At 38.8% G+C, this 19,996-nt stretch overlaps 1 protein-coding gene across 1 annotated transcript; it reads left to right on the forward strand.

Moving 5' to 3' along the window:
- Window positions 1-8,184: 8,184 nt before the first annotated feature.
- On the forward strand, window positions 8,185-14,309 carry ZC3H12B (zinc finger CCCH-type containing 12B; the record flags this gene model as incomplete). Its single annotated transcript, XM_084269168.1, has 5 exons — window positions 8,185-8,795; window positions 11,009-11,148; window positions 11,895-12,129; window positions 12,222-12,328; window positions 12,889-14,309. The coding sequence occupies 5 exons, from the start codon at window positions 8,185-8,187 to the stop codon at window positions 14,307-14,309; spliced, it is 2,514 nt and encodes an 837-aa protein (XP_084125294.1).
- Window positions 14,310-19,996: the final 5,687 nt, after the last annotated feature.

Below are 19,996 nucleotides of genomic sequence, written 5' to 3' on the forward strand. Positions count from 1 at the left end.
TCCACAAGTCACGTCTCTTAAGAAACAGCTAAAATGCCTCTTCTGTTTACAATTACAACTATTTACATCCTGTCCCTTTGAAGTCATACTTATGAATGTGGCAAAATGAATTAAGTTTGGGGTAAGATACTTAAATTCTATACCACCTGTGTTTCTCTTCATACTTGATTTGTAATTAACTCCTTCACAAGCAATTTTAGGTCCTCTAAACACAGTGAGACACATGCTAGACACATGCTAGACACAGCTTGCTTTTATGTGTAGTCTAATACTGTTATTGGTGATTATTTGAAGTATTTACTGAAATAAATGTGAAGTACCTGAGATGTAGCGGTGATATTGTAGTCTCTTAGTGCAATTTTTCAGTTTAACAAAACTCCACAATATGCTAAGAATGAGGTGAAAATAGCTACCTACCTCCTGGATTTCTATTTTATGATCTGTTTCTATTGTATGTTCTGAATTAAATTCTGTGTTCATCAACAAAGCAAAGTAACTTCTTCATAAGTTTAGGCTTGATAAAGGCTGTAGGGATTCATTGCATAATTGCACAGCAAATAATGCTTTGTTTTATTTAATGTTCCAAAGCTACTGTGACCTTAGTGTGTAGTGTGCTTTCTTCTGGATTTTCAGAAGTGGACATGTTTTCTCAAACTTCCAACTAATTGTAATGCCTCCACTCATTTCCCTGTTGTCTCTTAACAGGATCATGTTTTTCTTCTCTTGGCATTGTCTGAGATGGTGTGGTGGTTTAACCCTGGCTGGAGGCCAGTGGGCCACCAAAAGTGGCTTCTAGAAGCTTCTTGCAGAAGCCGCCCCTATAGGCTGCCCACCGCCACCAAAACCTTGCCACACAAACCCGCAACAAATGGTGTCTAGGTTAATCTCTTGATCCTTTATGAAACGTTAGCCAAGGAAGATGCTACAGAAGTTCAGTCATACTTTTAAGACTTGTCAGACAGTCCTGTGGGGGCAGATACCTCATGTTTGGGATGTACGATACTACGGTTTGAGCTGAGGTAGAAAGTAAAGCTCTGAGGCCTTACTTCTGATGCAGCAAAGCACTATGCTTTTCTGTTTAGAGTCTTGGCTTGTTATGAGGAGTTTGACCATATCCTAGTATCTCGGTACCATTTCTGCTAAGCTGAACAAGGGAATGTTCACCAAGGTCAGCTAAACCAAGATCTGTAACGTTGTAACCTGCTGGAACTCAGTGCAGATTTGTTTTGTTTTTGAGGTTTCTTTAAGTCTTGATCACTAGAATTGTTGTACTATTTCATCTAATTTTGCTCAAATAAAAAGAGCATAAAAAGGGAGGGTTGTGCTCATTAACTTTCACAGTCTGGGAAGTAAGCAAGCAGTGGCTCTTGGATGCAATTCAGCTGAGTATCTTGTAATTGCTGAAGCTGTCAGTCTTGTTCAGTAGTCCATCGAAACACTAATTGCTTGTGTTCAGCAATGCTGAAATGGAAAGTAAGAAACTGAGGTTCTTAGGGAGATAGTTGGACAATTACTTTCTTGCATGGCAATGCTTCTATAAGATATTTTTGTGTACCATGATGGTTCTTTCCTGCCTTTGCTTTGCAGGATGTTGTTACCCGTTGTGTTTGAAAGAAAAAAAAACCCAAAACGTTTCTCCAGTAACTCACCCCTCTTGAAAAAAATCCTCAACTAATCCCTTTTCCAGCTGGCATGCATGAACCCATCAGCCTCCTCATGCTGTGAGGACAGACATGGACAAGAACCTTCCTAGCTTAAGTGTTTTGGATAAGAGCCTATGGCAAGGTTGCATGAAATGTGGATAGTCATACCCAGGGATATTCTCATCAAGTTTGCTGCTCTGCTAGCTCAGTGCCTTACCTTACATCATTGGCAGTGACCCTGAATTTCTCACATATTTGTTTTAAACTGAGCCAACTGGGGTAAAGGGATGTTGGGAACAGTGGCTAAGAGTTGGTAGGACAACAGCTGTGTGACTTATGTTTTTGCAGCATTTGGGAAGGAAGAACTTCAGAACTTAGGTATGTATATCATAGAATCACAGAATGTATAAGGTTGGAAGAGACCTTTAGAGGTCATCTAGTCCAACTCAGTGGGCAGGGACATGTCCACTAGATCAGGTCTGTCAGAGCCCCATCAAGCCTGAACTTGAATGTCTCCAGGGATGGGGTCTCCACTACGCCTCCCCTGACACCCTGTTCCAGTGTGGGTGTATCTATCTATGACTGTGTGTGCTTGTATATAGTGTGGTTTTTCCCATTCCCTGTTCTGTGTAGACAAGACACATGTAGGCTCAAAAAGATACAGAACATCAGAAAAGTAAAGCTTAGTGGTATTTTTAAAGCCATTGCTAGCTGTATATTCAGGGCTAGGTGGTGATGATGATTACATTCATCTTAACTGGTGAGTCACTGCTGAAAAGCTTTTGCTCTTTGCCTCTCTAACAGGTGTGTGCTAAGTCACACTGCTGATTTTTCTACTCCAGAGGTGGGTAAGAGAGATGGATGCCACAGCAGACATGGCAAATTTGCTTTTCTTTTAAAATACTCAGAAAGGAGGAAGCTTCTAAATAACAAATATTACTAACCATAGCCAGCAGGCTATTTTCCATTTGTGATTTCAGTATTAACTTTGAGGACAAGGTGATCACTGCTGGTGTTACCTGCTAGTACTTTACTTTAGAATTAAAGTATTTCAGTGTTTTATTTCAGAGAAATCCAAATGAGTAGAAAAAACAAAGTATTTTTCTTGATGTTCTGAGTTTGTCTTGATAAAAGACTATACAATGTTAAGCCTTTTGATTTTTGTAAATTTAAGGTTTCTCTGCTCATCAAAATGACAGTGTTGAAACTTCCCATTAAAGTGTTGAGACTGTCATTGCATAGTAAGGTAAGAAAAGAAATCCATTAAACTGAATCAAAATGCTGTCATTTATATGGCTCTAATTATCAGGGGACTAAAAACTCTATCTGCCACTTTAATGCTTCTGTTTAAAATGCTGTTTGACTTAGTGCATGCTAATACTGATTATACATGTCTCTAAATGTATAAATGAGTGCAGATCTGTGCTGAGGTCTTTGATTTAGACAATCTCTTCTAGAGTGGAGAAACAAGTTGGTTTAATTTATTAGATTAAAATGTACAGAAGGTATTTGAACATGTGCTCATTTTGAGTATCTTCAAATAACAGTGTTTTTTTAAATAAGGAAGATTCCTCTTTCCTCAGTGAGGAAAGTATTACATATTATGTTAATGCCAGATATTTACATCAAATGCCAGCTGCTTGTATCTTGGTTGAAGCCTCATATACTCGTTTTCCTTCACTGAATGGCTTGTATATACTTTTGACTTTTTATAGAAGCTGTACCAGAATATATGTGCTATACATCTCTCAATGATTTGATGCTTATAGGAGTGTTGTTTCCTAAGTGCAGAAGCTCTTAGGACAGTCTTAATAAAACTATATAAAATGCAGTTTTTAAAAGGAATGAAAGGGCAGAATTATTTATTCCGGGTCCTCCTAAATAAATTCAAAGTGCTTGGCCATATGATCTTGTTTACATTACTGAGAAGTACCCTTGAAATTTTGACTACAAATTATGAATATTGTATTTTTGCAAAACATCACATTTTGGAGTCACTTTTAATTTCAAAATTAACAACTTTGACAGGAAAAATTTCTACAACCTATTTTATCCTATTTTCCTACAGTTTTGCAACACTTGACAGAGTAAATGGAAATGAAATACATTGTGCTACCACATTTGTCACATGTTGAAAGCAATTGATTTCATGGTTCAAAAAATAAATTGGTGAAAGTGATTAATTCCTGTTGAATTATGAGATACGTATTACTATTGTATGCATGCATAAACTGTAATATATTCCTTTTATCTTTGTTTAAAATAATGACAAATATAGAAATCTAGTGATTCAGGGTATATAAACATACAGACAAAATGCTGCAACTCACCAACCCTTTTTCTTTCTGTTAAGGACAAAGGGAATTGCATGTCATGTTGTGCAGTGCAACACTTCAAATTTTTAAAAATCATTCCAAAATACCCAAATGTTAGTTTTAGCTTATTTTCTGCTTCAGTTGTGAATCTGTCCCAGCAGATGTGTACCACGTAAGCGTCTAATTAGAATGAGAAAAAGCTACCATTTTTATTTGTGACTCACATTATCAGCTTTAAGCACTTCTTTCTCACTAAAGTAGTTCACTACCTCTTAAAATATTTAAAGCAGCAAGCAGTAACGTGTAATATCTATACTGCTCCAGGAATAAGAAGTCTGTGTCTTCAGTGCTATGAAAACACCAGTGTTGAGTTGCGTCGCCGTTTTCTTGAGCACAGTAGAAATGCAGTTTTCAAAATTAAGGGGTAATCCAAAATCCAATCCCATCTGTGCATCTTGAGCTGCTCTTTCTGTCCTCTGACTGTAACTACTGCCTAATAAATACTGTTTTCTCACATTCCTGAGGAATTGTGCAGTGTGTTTTGGTTTGGGTTTTTTGTGCTGCTGTCCCAATTTGTAATGTCTTGAAAATGGCAATCCCTTGTGTGTTGGGGAAGTTTAATACCACAGAAACACACTCAGATGTCTAATTTGGAGTAACCGCTAGTCTGTGCTGTAGCACACTGCAGTGTAGTGTCTCTGAACACTGAATAATTTTTAGTAAGACTTTCCTTTCTCTTTGTTGGTATTGTCTCCATGGTTTTAGACTCGTAATTTACCATAATCTCTATGTGTGTAACCAGGAAGTTGCCAATTCTTGTGTTAGTAAGGTTATACACTTTAATATACTGAGGTGTAGTTGTTGTAGATACATGGTATGCCAGCCCTACATCTTGTTAAGATGATAGAAGGGGTTTCATTCATTCATGCATTGTAGAACAAGTTACCTGGGATCATGCTAGGTTTGGGCAGTTTGTGTTGAAGCCTATGTTGTTATCATAGAATGGTCTGTGTTGGAAGCGACCCCCAAGGATCAGGGTTCCAACCCTGCTCCCCCAGGCGGGGCCACCAACCTCTTCAGAAATTGGCTTTGTGTGCTGGGTGTTTAAAGAATGTGGCGAAAAGCTCCTTATTTTCCAGAAGTTATAGTGCGGGTGGAAGACCTGTGATCTATCTTGGTGGAAGTGACTTCCAGACATTTCTGGTACAGACAGGATGTTTAGCCTTTCAGCGCTTCCCTCACAAGATCCTAGATGGATATGAAGAGGAGATTTTTACAAAACACTGTAATTCAGGTTTTTTTAGTTTGAACTACAGATGTATTTCTTTTGTAGCAGATTTTTTGATCCCCATGTCAAATACTTGAAAGATAACGGGATCACTACGTCACAGACCAAGTATTTTCCACTGCTATGCAAGAGAGGGATGAGACGGCTAAAATTTCCCTAGTTAGGGGCTTTCAACCGAAGGCTGACATGAATGAAAAAAAAAGGCAAGAAACTCCCCAGATGAGTCATACAAGTGGGCGTTTCCATTGTGTGAGCTTTCATAACAGATCCACCAATCTGTCACTTGCAACCAAAGCATAGTAAAGCACAGCACAGGACTGGCAGAGAGCAGTCCTTCCCGATACACAGTACTGCTTCCCAGCAGATTGTGTCTGAGCCGCACTCTGCATGTGACAAAAGTGAGTACGTCAGCAGCAGTGATGGAAAATGTTCTCAGAATTCGTGTGTTTATATTTTAAATAAATTTTAAATTCAGGGTTATTTAGATCTGACTATGATCAAACTATCTTGTTAAAATAAGATCTTACTTTCAGGGAAGGGCAAATGAAGTTAATGATAAATTGTTTATATGATGTTAAATAACACAACACTAGAGAGATATATGTGGATTTGGGACAGTGCAGCAAAATGTTGAAATCAGTTTATATGAATATAAAATATGCTATTTCCCAGCTAAGAAAAAGGGGTGGGTGGTGGGAGAGCCACCACCTGTGGCTGCATAATTGTCATTAAATTTTTCAACTTTTTTTTTTTTAATGTGGAAGTGATAGTGACAGCGTTACCCAGATTATTTCATAGCTATAAAAAACTATCGCTGAGTGAGCTCAGTTGGTTTCATTTCCAGTTGGGAAGGAACATTTTTCTTGTAGTTTAAATTAATATTTAAATCTTTATAAGAGAGTGTAAATTTGGTCTTCTAAAAATGGATTTAAAGTGATTACTTCTGCAAAATAATTTGGTGAAATTGAACTTAACAGTAAATCTGAAAATCTACCTAATCATCTCCTCCTTCATAATATTTTCAAGGCTATTTTCAGTCTCTGAAGCGATTTCTACTGGCAGAAGGGTTAGGAGTATTTACTAGAGGGGGAAAAATAGGCATGATAAGTTTAACAAAAACCAAAAACCCCACAACCCATTCTTGTGACATCACGCTTTTAAAAGTGTTAACAGCTTCGGGGGAGTGGAGGTCTTTAACTGGGAGCAATGGAATCGCACTGTTCTTTGTGCAGTGCCCAAGCAGTACAGTATTGTAAGTTTGAAAAGCATTAGTCTTACCACAAGTATTGTAAAGTGTTCCTTCTTTGGAGTATTTTGTAAGCTGAAGGTCCAGCGTGTTGATAACCTGATACTGTGGGTTTTTTAATCTTCTTTATTATAATTTTTTATATTCTTTGTTTTAGTTTTGACAGGGTACAAAGTTATACTTGAGGCATAATTAAAACCCATTCCAGATTAATTTCATCGATACTTTTTTGTTCACAAGTGTTTGGGTTGTAGATGTACTATTAGTGCTATGTGAGACAAAATCACCACAAATGAAAATAGAGAGTACTGTAATCATAATGATACCTGAGTATTTAGAGGGATACTCATTGAATGCATAATATTAAAGGACAGAAGGTATCTTCACTGACAGAAGTCTCTGCAGTAGAAAGTTTGCTTTCAAACTGTGCTCTTTCAGGAGTTTGGTTCCTTTTAGTTTTTTTATCTTTTTGTCTGTCTTGTCTTTAATTGTAGTTAAATCTAAAAAAGGTGACTGATAAATCTTGCTTTTGTTAAAATGAGAAAGTGTATTTTAAATAAGTGTTTTCTTCAAGACTTTGACATTACTATTTTCCGTTACTCGCACTGGATCCTGCCTTCTCAAGTCGTACCGCTTTAGAGGAGAGGAAAGTGGAACTTGTAGCTTTCTGAAAGTGGGCCTGTAGCTAATCCCTGTGATCATCAATTTTCTCCGGTTACCTGTATTTATGTCTTAGTTTACCATTTTATCTAAAACATGCACTGCTATAGGTGCAATTCCTGTTAAAACCTGTTTTTCAAAGGCAATATGACATGAGTTCAGCCCTTCACGTGTCATGTAAATCTTCCAGCTTGTGAGACCTCCCATTCGAATTCCTTAAAGAGTTTTTCCTGTGGTACAAAGCAGAATTATCAGTGTCTGATCAGCCTTTCTGGCAAACTGCAGCAATATCCATCCTTAATATGGAATTTTAAGTGCAGTAGATACAGCAAAAAGAGCACAAGAAGATTGTTGTGCAGAACCTGTGTACACCTTGTTAATCACCTTTGCTGCTCTATCTGACAGATTGCAGTAAGTTTAACTTGTAGGTTCCAATAGTAAATCCTTACTGAAAGAGGCTGAAATGGTTTGGTTTAAATTGTATGCATACTGGAACTCCAGTTATTCCCAATGTAGACAGCCTGTTCTTGCAGTGGAAGGCTGTAAAGATGGGTTTGTAGTGAAAGCTGTGGGTCACCCTTTCTGTTTGATTCTTTTTAAATATTACTCAGCCCATTAATTCCAGCTGTAGCTTTATTGTGTAGGAAGTGTTAATTTATTTTTCTTTTAGTATGTATAGTAACTGGGGGAGGGAAAGAGAGTTTAATTTGTGATTCAAGAGACAACATGATTATATCCTTTATTGTGATCATTTTTTACAGGAGTGTGAATGACTAGGGACCTCCCCTGACTTGTAAACAAAGCCATTGTAGTTGCGTATTTCGCAGAATTTCTCAAAAGCGAATGTTTTTTTTTTCTTCTTTTGAAGGAACTTCATGTTGGTGTTGTTCATGCCAGAACATAATAAGCAAGGCAAATTAACTTCAGCCCTGTCCAAACATTTAATTGGTCAACACAATGCAATTGAGTATGAATTCCAGGTGGCTTTGGAAATGAAAGAGAACTGAGATCTCTGGCTGGAAGCTGAACGTGATGACGGCCTGGTCTATGGTAGGGAAGCTGAAAATGGAGAAGAGGCACTCCAGAGGAGACAGAAATGCGGAACAAGATGCTGGGGAATGCAGTGCTGAATCTGAGGAATGGACGAGCTCAGAAAGTGAACCTGAGCAACCATACTTCAGAAGCAGCTGTAGCAATACTCAGTGGAGAGAAAAGGAGGTTTCCACTAAACCGCATCGGCCGCTCTGTCGGTCCCCTTGTTTGGATCGCCCAAGTTTTTCACAGAGCAGTATCACACAAGACTTGAAGCTAGATGAATGCAAAACAAATTTGGACAAGGAATACCAAGCTAAAATGGATTTTGCTTTAAAGCTTGGGTATGCGGGAGATCAGATCCAGGCTGTGCTGAATAAACTGGGAGCAGATGCGCTCATCAACGATGTTCTGGCGGAGCTTGTGAGACTTGGCAACAAGAGCGAATCAGAGGGACAGAGCAGCGCCAGCAGTGCCACTAGTACTCTGGTGCCAAGAGGCCCTTGCCCAAAGGAAATAACAAGCCCTGAATTGTCACTTGAAGATGAAGTTGTGGATAACAGTGATAATTTGAGGCCAATTGTCATTGATGGAAGCAACGTGGCTATGAGGTGGGTCTGCCTGTCGCAACATTTTAAAAGAATAAATCACTAAAAGGTTTATGAGAATGCTAGTGGCAAAAATAATTTTAGGCCATGTATTATCTTTACACTAATAATACATCTTTTTAATGGATTTTTTAGCCCAGGCTTTTAATTCTGCTGTTACTCTTACTTTGCCTCCCTCCCTTTTCAAAGTTCTCCCCTCAAATACTTTCTTCTGGCAGTCTAGCTGTGTAGTATGTTTTTCTGTGGATGGCTTTAATCTTTCCAAGTCCTTGAACGATGTTGAAAATTACTTTTCTTTAATGTCCAGAGGCAACAAAATAGGGGAGGAAAACTTGATTCTTTCTAAAATTATATGCAGTGTATGCTAATACACCATGGACTTCAGGGTGTTTGAGCTCCTGCTGATGAAGCCTGCTCAGAATTCAGAGCAATTGAGCTGTGTCAGTACAGGGATGTGCATGAGGCTTTTAAAATGCAGCCTTGGAAGTTGTTCGCTTTGCTAACCAGACTGAAGTGCGACAACCAAGGTTGGTGGTGGGTTTTGGTTTGCTTTGGGGCTTTTTTTTAAAAAAAGGGCAGAACATTGTGGGGTTTTTTTCTCAAGAAGATACAATATTAACTGAAAAGAACCAGTACCCTTAGTTTTTATTATTCAGTTATATAGTGTAGTAGTAATATATGCACTGGTTTTCAGACAAAGAAAATGTCAGCTTGAATCTAAGTGTGAAATCCAGCCATAGTATAAACACCTGTGTTTCTCTTACCTGTGTTGTAGGCTAGCTACCAAGCATGTTATAATTAAATGTCACTGTCTTATATATGAGCTTATGTATTCAGGCATTCCTAAACTATTTCATGAGAGGATTTAAAACCTGCTTCTTATAGTTCACTCTTTCACCTTTAGTAAATCAAGAAAGGCACACCCATGAGGTAGAATAAGATTAATGATTTAAGATTCTACTTAGTTTCTGTCAAACCTCTAATGAATTTCTTTTTTCCCTTTGCAGAAACTTTTTAAGCTGCTTTAAATTTAACCCCTTTATCTGAATTGTGTGTTGTTGTAGAGACAGACCTTTTAAACAACTTTGAAAGAGTTATTTCCCTTAAACAGAAAACTGTAATGAAAATGCAGAACATTTATTATTGGAGAAACATTATTTTAATCTAGGTGTGTAAAAGCACCTATCACCCATGACAGTCAGCACTTTTTGTTACTGATAGCTTTTTATGGTATTGTTTAAGAGAAGTTCAGTTTGTTGGGGGAAGTGGCATTTTCCATTAACTCTGCTAATAAAATGAAAAGCAGAAAAACTTCATGTTTATTTGTCACTATTAAATGTCACTATTTCTAGAGGTCTGTTGTGGTTTTACCCCGGCTGAGAGCTGAGATCCACGCAGCTGCCTGCTCTTTAAAGGAAAAGAGGAGGGGGAGAAGGGAGGGGGGGGTGAGGCAAGGGAAGGGAAAAGGAAGGGGCAAATAACAACCCCAAAACCAAGATGAGGGCTAAGGGATAGTTTACTAAAATAGCAGAAAGATCAAATATAACAATGCTAACAGGACTTTAGAGCAAAAAATCTCTGAAGCTGTTGATACCCAATGCAGTGTCTGACCGAACCCACAGCTCAGGCCGTGCCACCCAGAGCCGTCCCAGAACCCGACCGTCCCCCAAAAACCACACGTCCTGGAGCCTCCTGCTCCTCCTCCCATCAGCCCCCCTTTACACTGAGCATGACATAATTGGCATGGAATACTCCCTTTGGGGAGTCTGGGTCACCTGTCCTGGCTTCATCCCCTCCTTTCTCATGAATAGAGAAACATGAAGAACTGAGAAAGTCCTTGACCGCTTGACACAACTAAAACCATCAGGGTGTTATCAGCACTGCTCTCATTTTAACTCTCAAACACAGCATTCCATCCGCTGCTACAGAAGTTAACTCCATCCTGACCGAAACCAGGACAAGGTCTAAGTTAGTAGTGTTGCTGTAATCTGATGGCTGAGTAGCTCTGGAGAGTTGGGTTTTTCCAGTTATATAAGCTGGTCTGATAAAAGGTTTACCTATATTTACAGACTTTGTTTCCCTTTATAACCTTAGACCATGGCAGCTTTAGAAGAAAAAAAACCAAAACAACAATCCATAAACACCATAACAACAAAACCCAAAGCCAAACGTAACTTTTGTCCTTAATGTATCTAACATTTTTGCATGTTCCTCAGCCATGGGAATAAAGAAGGGTTTTCCTGTCGGGGAATTCAACTGGCTGTTGATTGGTTTCTGGAAAAAGGACATAAAGACATCACTGTGTTTGTACCTGCATGGAGAAAAGAACAGTCTCGACCTGATGCACCAATTACAGGTAACAAATCAAGATTTTTGTTTTTTCTTTGACCCCTTGGTTAAAAATAAGAAAAAGTTTTGCATTAAGACACAACCACGTAATCTTTCTGATGGGTACTACCTCCTGGGCTGTACGTGTGATGCTGCACTCACCTGTTTGAAAACAAAATCTAACTGGGGAGGAAACAAGCATTTAAGTACCTGCACCCTCAAATAATGCTGGGGGGAAGAGGGGGTTGTAACAACACTAGACCATTTCAACACTTTTGAGAAGCAGCAATGATAATTTTTCCGTATGTAAACACTGTTAAGCATATAGGAACTGATTCTTAATTGCTGAGTGAGTATAAAATAAGCAGTATTGGGCCAGGGACTCTTTTAGTAGGACATTATCTTAAACACTGAAGAGGTAGCATGTTTTTTGACACACAGGATGTACTCTTTTACTCTAAGCTAACTAACAAGAAGGCTATTACTATACAGCAGTAGGAGAGTTCTTGATGTGTTCAGGAAGACCAAATAAAGGTACATGCCTTTACTCAGGAGTAGAGTGGTTATAAAGCTTAAATACTGAATATTTACCTAGTGCTTTGAAACCTTAGAAACAAAATGGCACCCTGCATCTAGGGTTTTTTAAATAATAGGAACCTTATATGAATGTCTTTACAAAATACTTTGTCAGAAATTAAGAAGTTTCATATTTCAGACTGCATTTCTTTCTTTTAAAACGTTTTTAAAAGCTGTTCAACTGAAATTACTTTACAGATCAAGAAATCCTACGCAAATTGGAGAAAGAAAAAATCCTTGTTTTCACCCCATCTCGAAGAGTTCAGGGAAGAAGAGTAGTTTGCTATGATGACCGGTTCATAGTAAAACTTGCTTTTGACTCAGATGGCATCATTGTATCAAATGACAACTACAGGGATCTGCAGAATGAAAAACCAGAGTGGAAGAAGTTCATAGAAGAGCGGCTGCTAATGTATTCTTTTGTGAATGACAAGTATGGGGTTTTTTTCTTCCAAAGTAAAAGAATTTGCTAATTTAGAATCCTCAGTAAAAAATTAAATGTACACTTCATTACTCCCCCCTTAGATTTATGCCTCCTGATGATCCTTTAGGACGCCATGGTCCAAGCCTTGAAAATTTCCTAAGGAAAAGGCCAGTTATTCCTGAACATAAGAAACAACCATGTCCTTATGGTAAGTGGCTAAGTCAGATTGATTTTTTTTTTTGGTATTCAGAGGTAGGTGAAGCAAGCAATTAATCGATATCTTATCATTACTGGGGGGGGGCGGAAGGCAATTTTTCCTGTGACCATCCAAGCACTGTATCCCTTCATAATAAAAACAATGTGGCAGAAAATTAAGGATTACCAGATTTGCCTTGTGCATAATGTAGTTTTTTGGTATTTTCTTCGGGTTTGTATTCAAGATTCACAACTATATAAACCATGTTAGAGCTGTTTGGTTTTGGTTTATATAGCATTGAGTATGTTGCCAGTATTGAAATTGTGAGTCAGAAGGAAGAAAAGTGATGTGTCTTGCCCTTGATGCAGTGATACACACGAGTACAGGTAGCAGAGTCTATGGCTGTCTGTATATAGGATATATATATAAAATTATTCCCTAGGGGGTTAATACAGAAATATTACTACTGAGAAGTGGTGAAAGACATTAAAAAACCCCACCCCAGAAAGATAGCAACTGGTGGTATTGATTTAAATTTGGTTTATTTAACTTGAACATGCTTTTTTTTCCAGGTAAAAAGTGCACCTATGGGCACAAATGTAAATATTACCACCCAGAACGGGCAAACCAGCCTCAAAGGTCAGTAGCGGATGAGCTTCGAATAAGTGCCAAATTATCTGCTGTGAAAACTATGAGTGAGGGAGCCCTGGCCAAATGTGGCACAGGGCCTTCCAGCTCCAAAGGAGAAATCAGTTCTGAAGTGAAACGCATTGCCCCAAAACGTCAGTCAGAGCCAAGCATTAGATCAGTAGCTGTGGAGCCTGAGGAAAAGTTATCAGTAGCCCGGAAGTCTGAGGCCAGCTCTGTCCCGTCTCTGGTTTCTGCATTAAGTGTACCAACGCTCCCTCCACCAAAAAGCCATGCAGCTGGTGCATTAAATACTCGTTCTGCAAGCAGTCCGGTGCCAGGTTCCTCACAGTTCATGCATCAGAAATCCTCACTGGAACATATGTCCAGTGTGCAATATCCTCCTATACTAGTCACCAATAGCCATGGCACCTCAGTTAGCTATACTGACCAGTATCCCAAGTATGAATCACTGGGGGACCATGGCTATTATTCTTTACTCAGTGATTTCTCCAATTTGAGCATAAGTAGTATCCGTAACACAGATTATTACGGGGCTGATATGGACCAGGGGATGTATTCTAGAAACTCAAGCCCTTGTCCTGACAGTTGCTTAAGCCATACAAGTAATGATTCTTATTCCTCTTACAATGACTTGTATCTGGGTGTAGCAGATGCCAGTCCAGAAGACAATGTGAAGATCCACAGACTGTCATCGCAAAATCGTCTTCAGCCTTTTTCCCATGGTTACCATGAAGCCTTAAGTAGAGTTCAGAGTTACGGACCTGAAGAGCCTAAGCAGTCCCTTCGTAAACAGTCAGTTTCCCACTTAGGCCTACATGCCCAGCATCCAGTTGTTGGAGCACGGTCCAGTTGTCCAGGAGAATACCCTGTGCCTCAAAATGTTCATCCATCAACTGCACAACCAAGCCGTGCCTTGGTTATGACAAGAATGGACAGTGTTTCTGACTCGCGGCTTTATGAGAGTAACCCTACAAGGCAGAGAAGACCACCTCTCTGTCGAGAGCAGCATGCTAGCTGGGATCCACTGCCATGTGCATCAGACTCTTACACTTACCACTCGTATCCATTGAGTAACAACCTCATGCAGCCGTGCTATGAACCTGTAATGGTGAGAAGCATGCCTGAGAAGATGGAGCAGCTCTGGAGGAATCCCTGGATTGGGATATGTGGTGAGCCCCGGGAACCCCATATCATCCCAGAACATCAGTATCAAACGTACAAGAACCTCTGCAATATTTTCCCTCCAAGCATTGTCCTTTCTGTGATGGAAAAGAATCCCCACATGACAGATGCACAACAGCTGGCAGCTATGATTGTTGCCAAATTAAGAACAGGGCGTTAAAGCAGCATTACAGCCTCTCTTGGATAAATGAAACTACACAGCATATAGGAGGACACAGAGGAAAACTTACATGAAGGAGGAAGGGGCCAATCTATTGTAAATATTTTCTACTAAGATAGTATAAAATTCTGTACACAGTAGCAATCATATATATATATATATATACACACACACACTATATATATAATATATATATATGCTGAGGCACTGTAGAAGAGTTGATTGTATTGTAAATTTTCAGATTTTTAAATTTAGGGATTTTTAATAGTATTTTATAGGAAATGCATACCTTGCTGCATGGATAACTCATTAAGAATTACGGTGTCAATTTTGGTGTCTCGAAGCTGTTACTACAAAATTATTGTTAGCAATTATATTGCATGTACTAGTGTAAACTTTCAATTTGCTTATCAATACCTAATCGGCCTTCAAAAGTATGCTTGATACACACCCAGATGACGTTTAGTATTTCAGCTTTGTCATTGGACACTGCCTACTGGCATATTAAATATTGAAGAAAAAGCAAACTTGACAAAAACGAAAATACTTAATTTGTAAAAGGAAAAACTGATTTCAGCTTCTGAATCTCAATACCGGTGTTGGTCTTTAGCTGTCAAAACTCTTCCCCAAGAGTTTGAGTATTTATTAATTGTCCAGTACAAAAGCTCAAGGCCATGGAAGCCAAATACTTTATTAAATTAGGAACAAAACATTAAAGAGTCCGCAGGTGTGAGCGCTGTTCAGTGACACAAAGGAAGTTTAACTGTAGCTTCTCTCTTCGGAGCCACCTCTCAACAGCGCGGTAAAGCAGCCGCTGGCCCCGGTGACTGGGCAAGCTGACAGTGAGTTCACTTTTATGTAAACTGGACGAGTTGACCTGAAGCAGTGGAAACTGGATGTTAAGGCAGCAGTTTGTCAGCAACTACAGCCCTGCCAGGGGTGTGGGGGGGAGAATAATGGGTTTTGGGTAACTGTAACATTCAAGATGGCTGCACAACATCAACTTTGGGGACGGGGGCAATGGGAGGGGAGTGGGGCTGGAGAGGGACTCATAGAATCATAGGGGTTGGAAGGGACCTCGAGAGATCATCAGCTCACAACCCCCCCCCGCCAGAGCAGGGAAGGCTGCTTCTTGAACAGAGATGCTACAGTTTGGGTTTGCGGCAAAGCTGGCCATGTTTTCGCTCGTCAGCTCCACGCGAAGGTGTGCATTTACCTCATGAAGGCTTTTAGAGCTCCTGTTTCAACAGGTGAGAGGATTTTGCGTGGCATTGTTTGTGCAACCGGTATCTTGCTCAGGGTGGGAACCTTTGTAGCTAAATGTCTCCACGTGAGACGTTTCTTGTTTTTTAAGCTGCACTGACTGGACGCCCTTTTTTGACTCCATTGTATATTCAGCATTTCGAACCATTACTAACTCGATACCTCTCGAGCTAGGACTTGTTGACTTCTACTGTAGTTTTTTTCATGAAAGTTGAGAAGGCCTGGTTTATGGCCTTTTGTTTCTTCATGAGAAGGTGTGACACTGCCTAAATGTTTCTTACTGTGAAACACACGGAACGTGAGGCTGCAGTCAGGGTTGTTTCTGGTGTTTTGATAATGGCTTGCATGCTGCTTTCTAGTTATCTGTGTGAGGAACAAAGTTACCTCATTTCCTCCACTTGTGTTACTGTAATAGTTGGTTTGATTCAAAATATCTCATGGGCTATTTAATCATGTGCAAAATACATTCCTGTCATATTAAAAAAAAATTACCCAAACCAACAACAAACCACAATTACAGGTGTAACTACAATTAATTTACTGATATTTGATAACCATATAACTTCACACATAGTAAATATTCTTTTGTTGGTACAGGTAACATACATATAATGACCATGTCATTACGTACTTAAAATAACTTGAAAGTGATAACGTATTTGCACTTGGTGTTTAACAATAACTTGTTTTAATTAGTTGGTTGTAGTCTCTGTTAATGGGGGTGGGGAATCTTCAGACATTTGTCACAGTTGGGGAAAACAGACTGAACTTTTGACCAGTTTTCAAAAACATTTCTTACTAACCAGCATTTTCTATTTTTAATTTGCGATTAATTCTCAATCTCTTCTCTTGCATGGTATAAGCAGCTGAGAGCAATGCCTCAAATAACCAGAAATGACCTTTTGTTTGTTGATACAAATTGTATCTCTTTTTCTTGATTGTATAAAAACTGTGTATAAAAAGAAAATAATCTCTAGATTAACTTCAGTATTACATTTTCACCACAACGTTTGTGACACCGTGTGTCACAGGGAAGTAGCCCATGAATAATTATGGATCTTTTTTTATTTACAATGGGCACTTGTAGTTTATAGACAAACAAGGACAACTTTTCAGAAACAGTTTATTATGTGCACAGATACTGTGTGTACACCTCAGAGCATTACATAGTTATCCTTAGTCTATTTATTAAGCAGATACATTCTTGCACTAAAATTTATGTAAAAATGTTGCTGTTAACTCATCTGCATGTGTTTAAAATGTAACAATATAATTGCTATGGGCCCTGCTCTATCCCTAATGGATTAATTTATAAATTATTTAGGTATAAAATGAAGTTTATTGTGCACTCATGTTTTCCATCTTGCATGGAATTAAATATTTGTGTGTAGAAAAATGTTTGTTCCCTTTTTCTGCAGTTATAAGCTATTTTAAGGGAGGATTAGTAGGCGGTTTTGATGTTTTCTGATGTGGAAAACTGAGCAGAAATTTCTCTGTGAAGTGTTGGGTGGTTATGGAGATGCTAATTTTTGTAGGATTTGTCTAGTCATTTTAATTTTTCACTAACTTTGTCTAATTCCTTTTTAAACAATGAGAATGCTGTGCCAATACAAACCCAGCACACTATTTCCCCAAGGCACTGTGAAGGCGAATTGTGTCTTCTGAGTCATTGGCATCTGTTGTGCTGGAGTCACAGACCTGGCAGCGTGGCCTTGTGGAAATAATCTGCAGCTTTTGTGCTTCTTTAGTCCTCCTTAGAGGTAATGGAACTTCTGTGTGTGATGTAGTCTTTCCTAACCAACTACTTTAAGTGATAATTCAATCATCCACATCTGTTTTTAGGTATGTTTACAAGCCAACTCAAAACACTGACACATTAATCTTCAGCGCATAAGCTTAGATTTCTTCTTACATGGAAGAGTTGATCTTATTAACACCTGATCACAACTGTCTATATTGTAAATATAACTTTGAATAAATGCTCTTTTTGAGAGCATGGTATTTAAATGCTTTTAAAACTGTAAGAGAACAGTTCTAGAAACTATATTTTAATTACAATTCTAGATGAGAAAACAAAAATGTGGGAAGGCAAAATCCTAACCTCCTGCAATCAGCAAGAGTTAAGCAGAGTTTGTGCTTTACTGGAGCCAGAGCATTCTCTTGGGTGTAGAGACTCTGGTTTACTGATTTTTTTTCATCTTTAGCTATGTTACTTTCATGTAATTTGTCACTTTAAAGTGTATATTGTAAGTTCATGAAACAAGTATCAAATGCTTTATGAGATGTCAGTCTAAGTTATTTACTGTTTTATAAGGATTACATGTCAGTAATATATTAAATTGTACAGATAGATGATTTCACTACCATTAGCCCTCTTGTCGTATTGAGCTGCAGTAGTTGGCTTTATTCATTTGTAGAATTAAACATTACTGTTTAATTGTTGTAAAATTTTATAAATCTCTTTGGGTTTTTTGGTTGACCCAAATATAATGTAAGTCTTAATGACAAAATGAGTGAGAGCTGATGTTAAACCAGTATGTGGTATTCGTAAATCTCTGTAGTAAGAAGCGTGCACTGCTCCAGTTGCTGCTGCATGTCATTCATTCCCTGGCATGAGTCTGTTCAGCTTCTGTAAAAATGCTTTTACTATAAATTTAAACATAGAAGGTGTGGGTAGGGATGCTTAGAAAAAGCAGAAGGATTCTCACTTGAAAAAAAACCCAACTATCCTGAGTTGCCAAAGGTTTACCTGAAGCATTAGTACTACAGAGCTCAGAGCAGCCAGATCATTAGATGTCACTATTTCTGTGGTGAGTGCTCAGCTTTAATATGCCTCTTATACACGCATCGCTTGTCTGTGTGACAGAGCCCTTAGAACCTCTATTTCTTGAGAATAAGTGCACAGACACTTATTCTCATACCAGTGTTTGTTCAGCCTTCGAAGAGCCATTATAAAATATACAACGATTTTGGTCTGTGGTATTTAATGATTGCAAGTGTATTGAAAGAATTGAGAAGAGTCTAAAATGAAGTCTATAGGCTACTACCTGTTTCCCCACCGCCACCCTACACTGTGTAAAAGGTTTTCACAATTATTTAAGAATATGAACCATGTTACACTTTATATATATATAAAAAGTTTTGCTTATTTAATAAAACTGAGAGCCATTGGATTATTTGTTTCTAGCTTTTGTTTTGTAACCCTCTTTAGGTGAGAGCCTCAAAAAGCTGTTTTGTCCAAAACAACTGCTGGAGTTTGTCCAAACTATTTTTAGCTGATTTACTGAAAAAGACTCAGATTCTGAAATCACACACGATGTTCAGGTTTTCCATTTGTGCTTAACTCAAGGAACAGGACAAGAAAGTACTATTTAGGTGACACTGTCTTGTCAGAGTAACATTTCCCTGTATTACACAATTATTCTGTTGCTATTTAAACACTGTCATTTATTACCACTGATTTAGCTTGTTGCGGGGGGGGGGGGGGGGGCGGGGAGGGGAGTAAAGCCAATGAAAGGAACATGATAATACAAAGATCATCTCTATCTGGATTTGCCTAAATGTTTCACCATTAAGGTGTTGCTTTCACAAGGGCCAGGAACCAGGTGATACAGCACAAACCCCATCAAAACAAAATGCTGGTGTTAGGAAGTTGCTTTAGCTTAATTCCAGCCCTTTTGTGCTTCATCTGCATCCTCAAGTATACCACTCCTGAAAACAAGGAGTAATTAGATGCCAGGGGCTATTCCTACTCTTCCAGTTCTCTACCCCTGGGTAGAGCTGAAGGAATTGTGAGCGTAGCTGCCTTTGGTAACAAGAAAACAGGGTACTGAAGGCTTGAACAGCCAAGAACAACATCCTAATGAGGCTGCGCTGCTCTGTCCCATTACTTAAATGAATTCAAAAAGTGCCAAAAGCCCAAAGGGGTTAGCAGGACAGAGAAGCTGTGGAGCCAGGCCTTAACTTCCTCAGCAATTCCTACTTGCTTGATTTATTCTACGTGGCCCCAGCTTCTCTCTCCCTTTAGAGATTTTTTTTTCAGACAGATTAATTTACAAGGAGAAACAGTCTTGAGAATCCCTGCCCAATGCAAAGGAAACCAAAGTAATTTAGAAATACATTGACCTTGCCTTTCCTATCCCCACTCAGAATATTCTTCTAGCAAAGCAAAGTATTCAGCATGTTGAAAACAACTTTTACCAAGTGAACTTCTACCAGAGGGGAGAAAAACAAAACACACCGCATGGTATTTGGCCAGCATCACCCTTCCCTTTTTCAACTGCTTTGCTTGGACAGCCCTCCCAAGTACCAAGTACAGTAATATTTAAGTAGTTTCATACTTTATCAAATACAGTAATCAAACAACAAATCTTCCTCACTCAAAATTTCCTAAGTAAGCTTGAGGAACTGCAGGGTAAAAGGAG

The sequence above is a fragment of the Gallinula chloropus genome (assembly GCF_964237585.1).
Source record: "Gallinula chloropus genome assembly, chromosome: 11".
In the NCBI taxonomy this organism is placed as follows: domain Eukaryota; kingdom Metazoa; phylum Chordata; class Aves; order Gruiformes; family Rallidae; genus Gallinula; species Gallinula chloropus.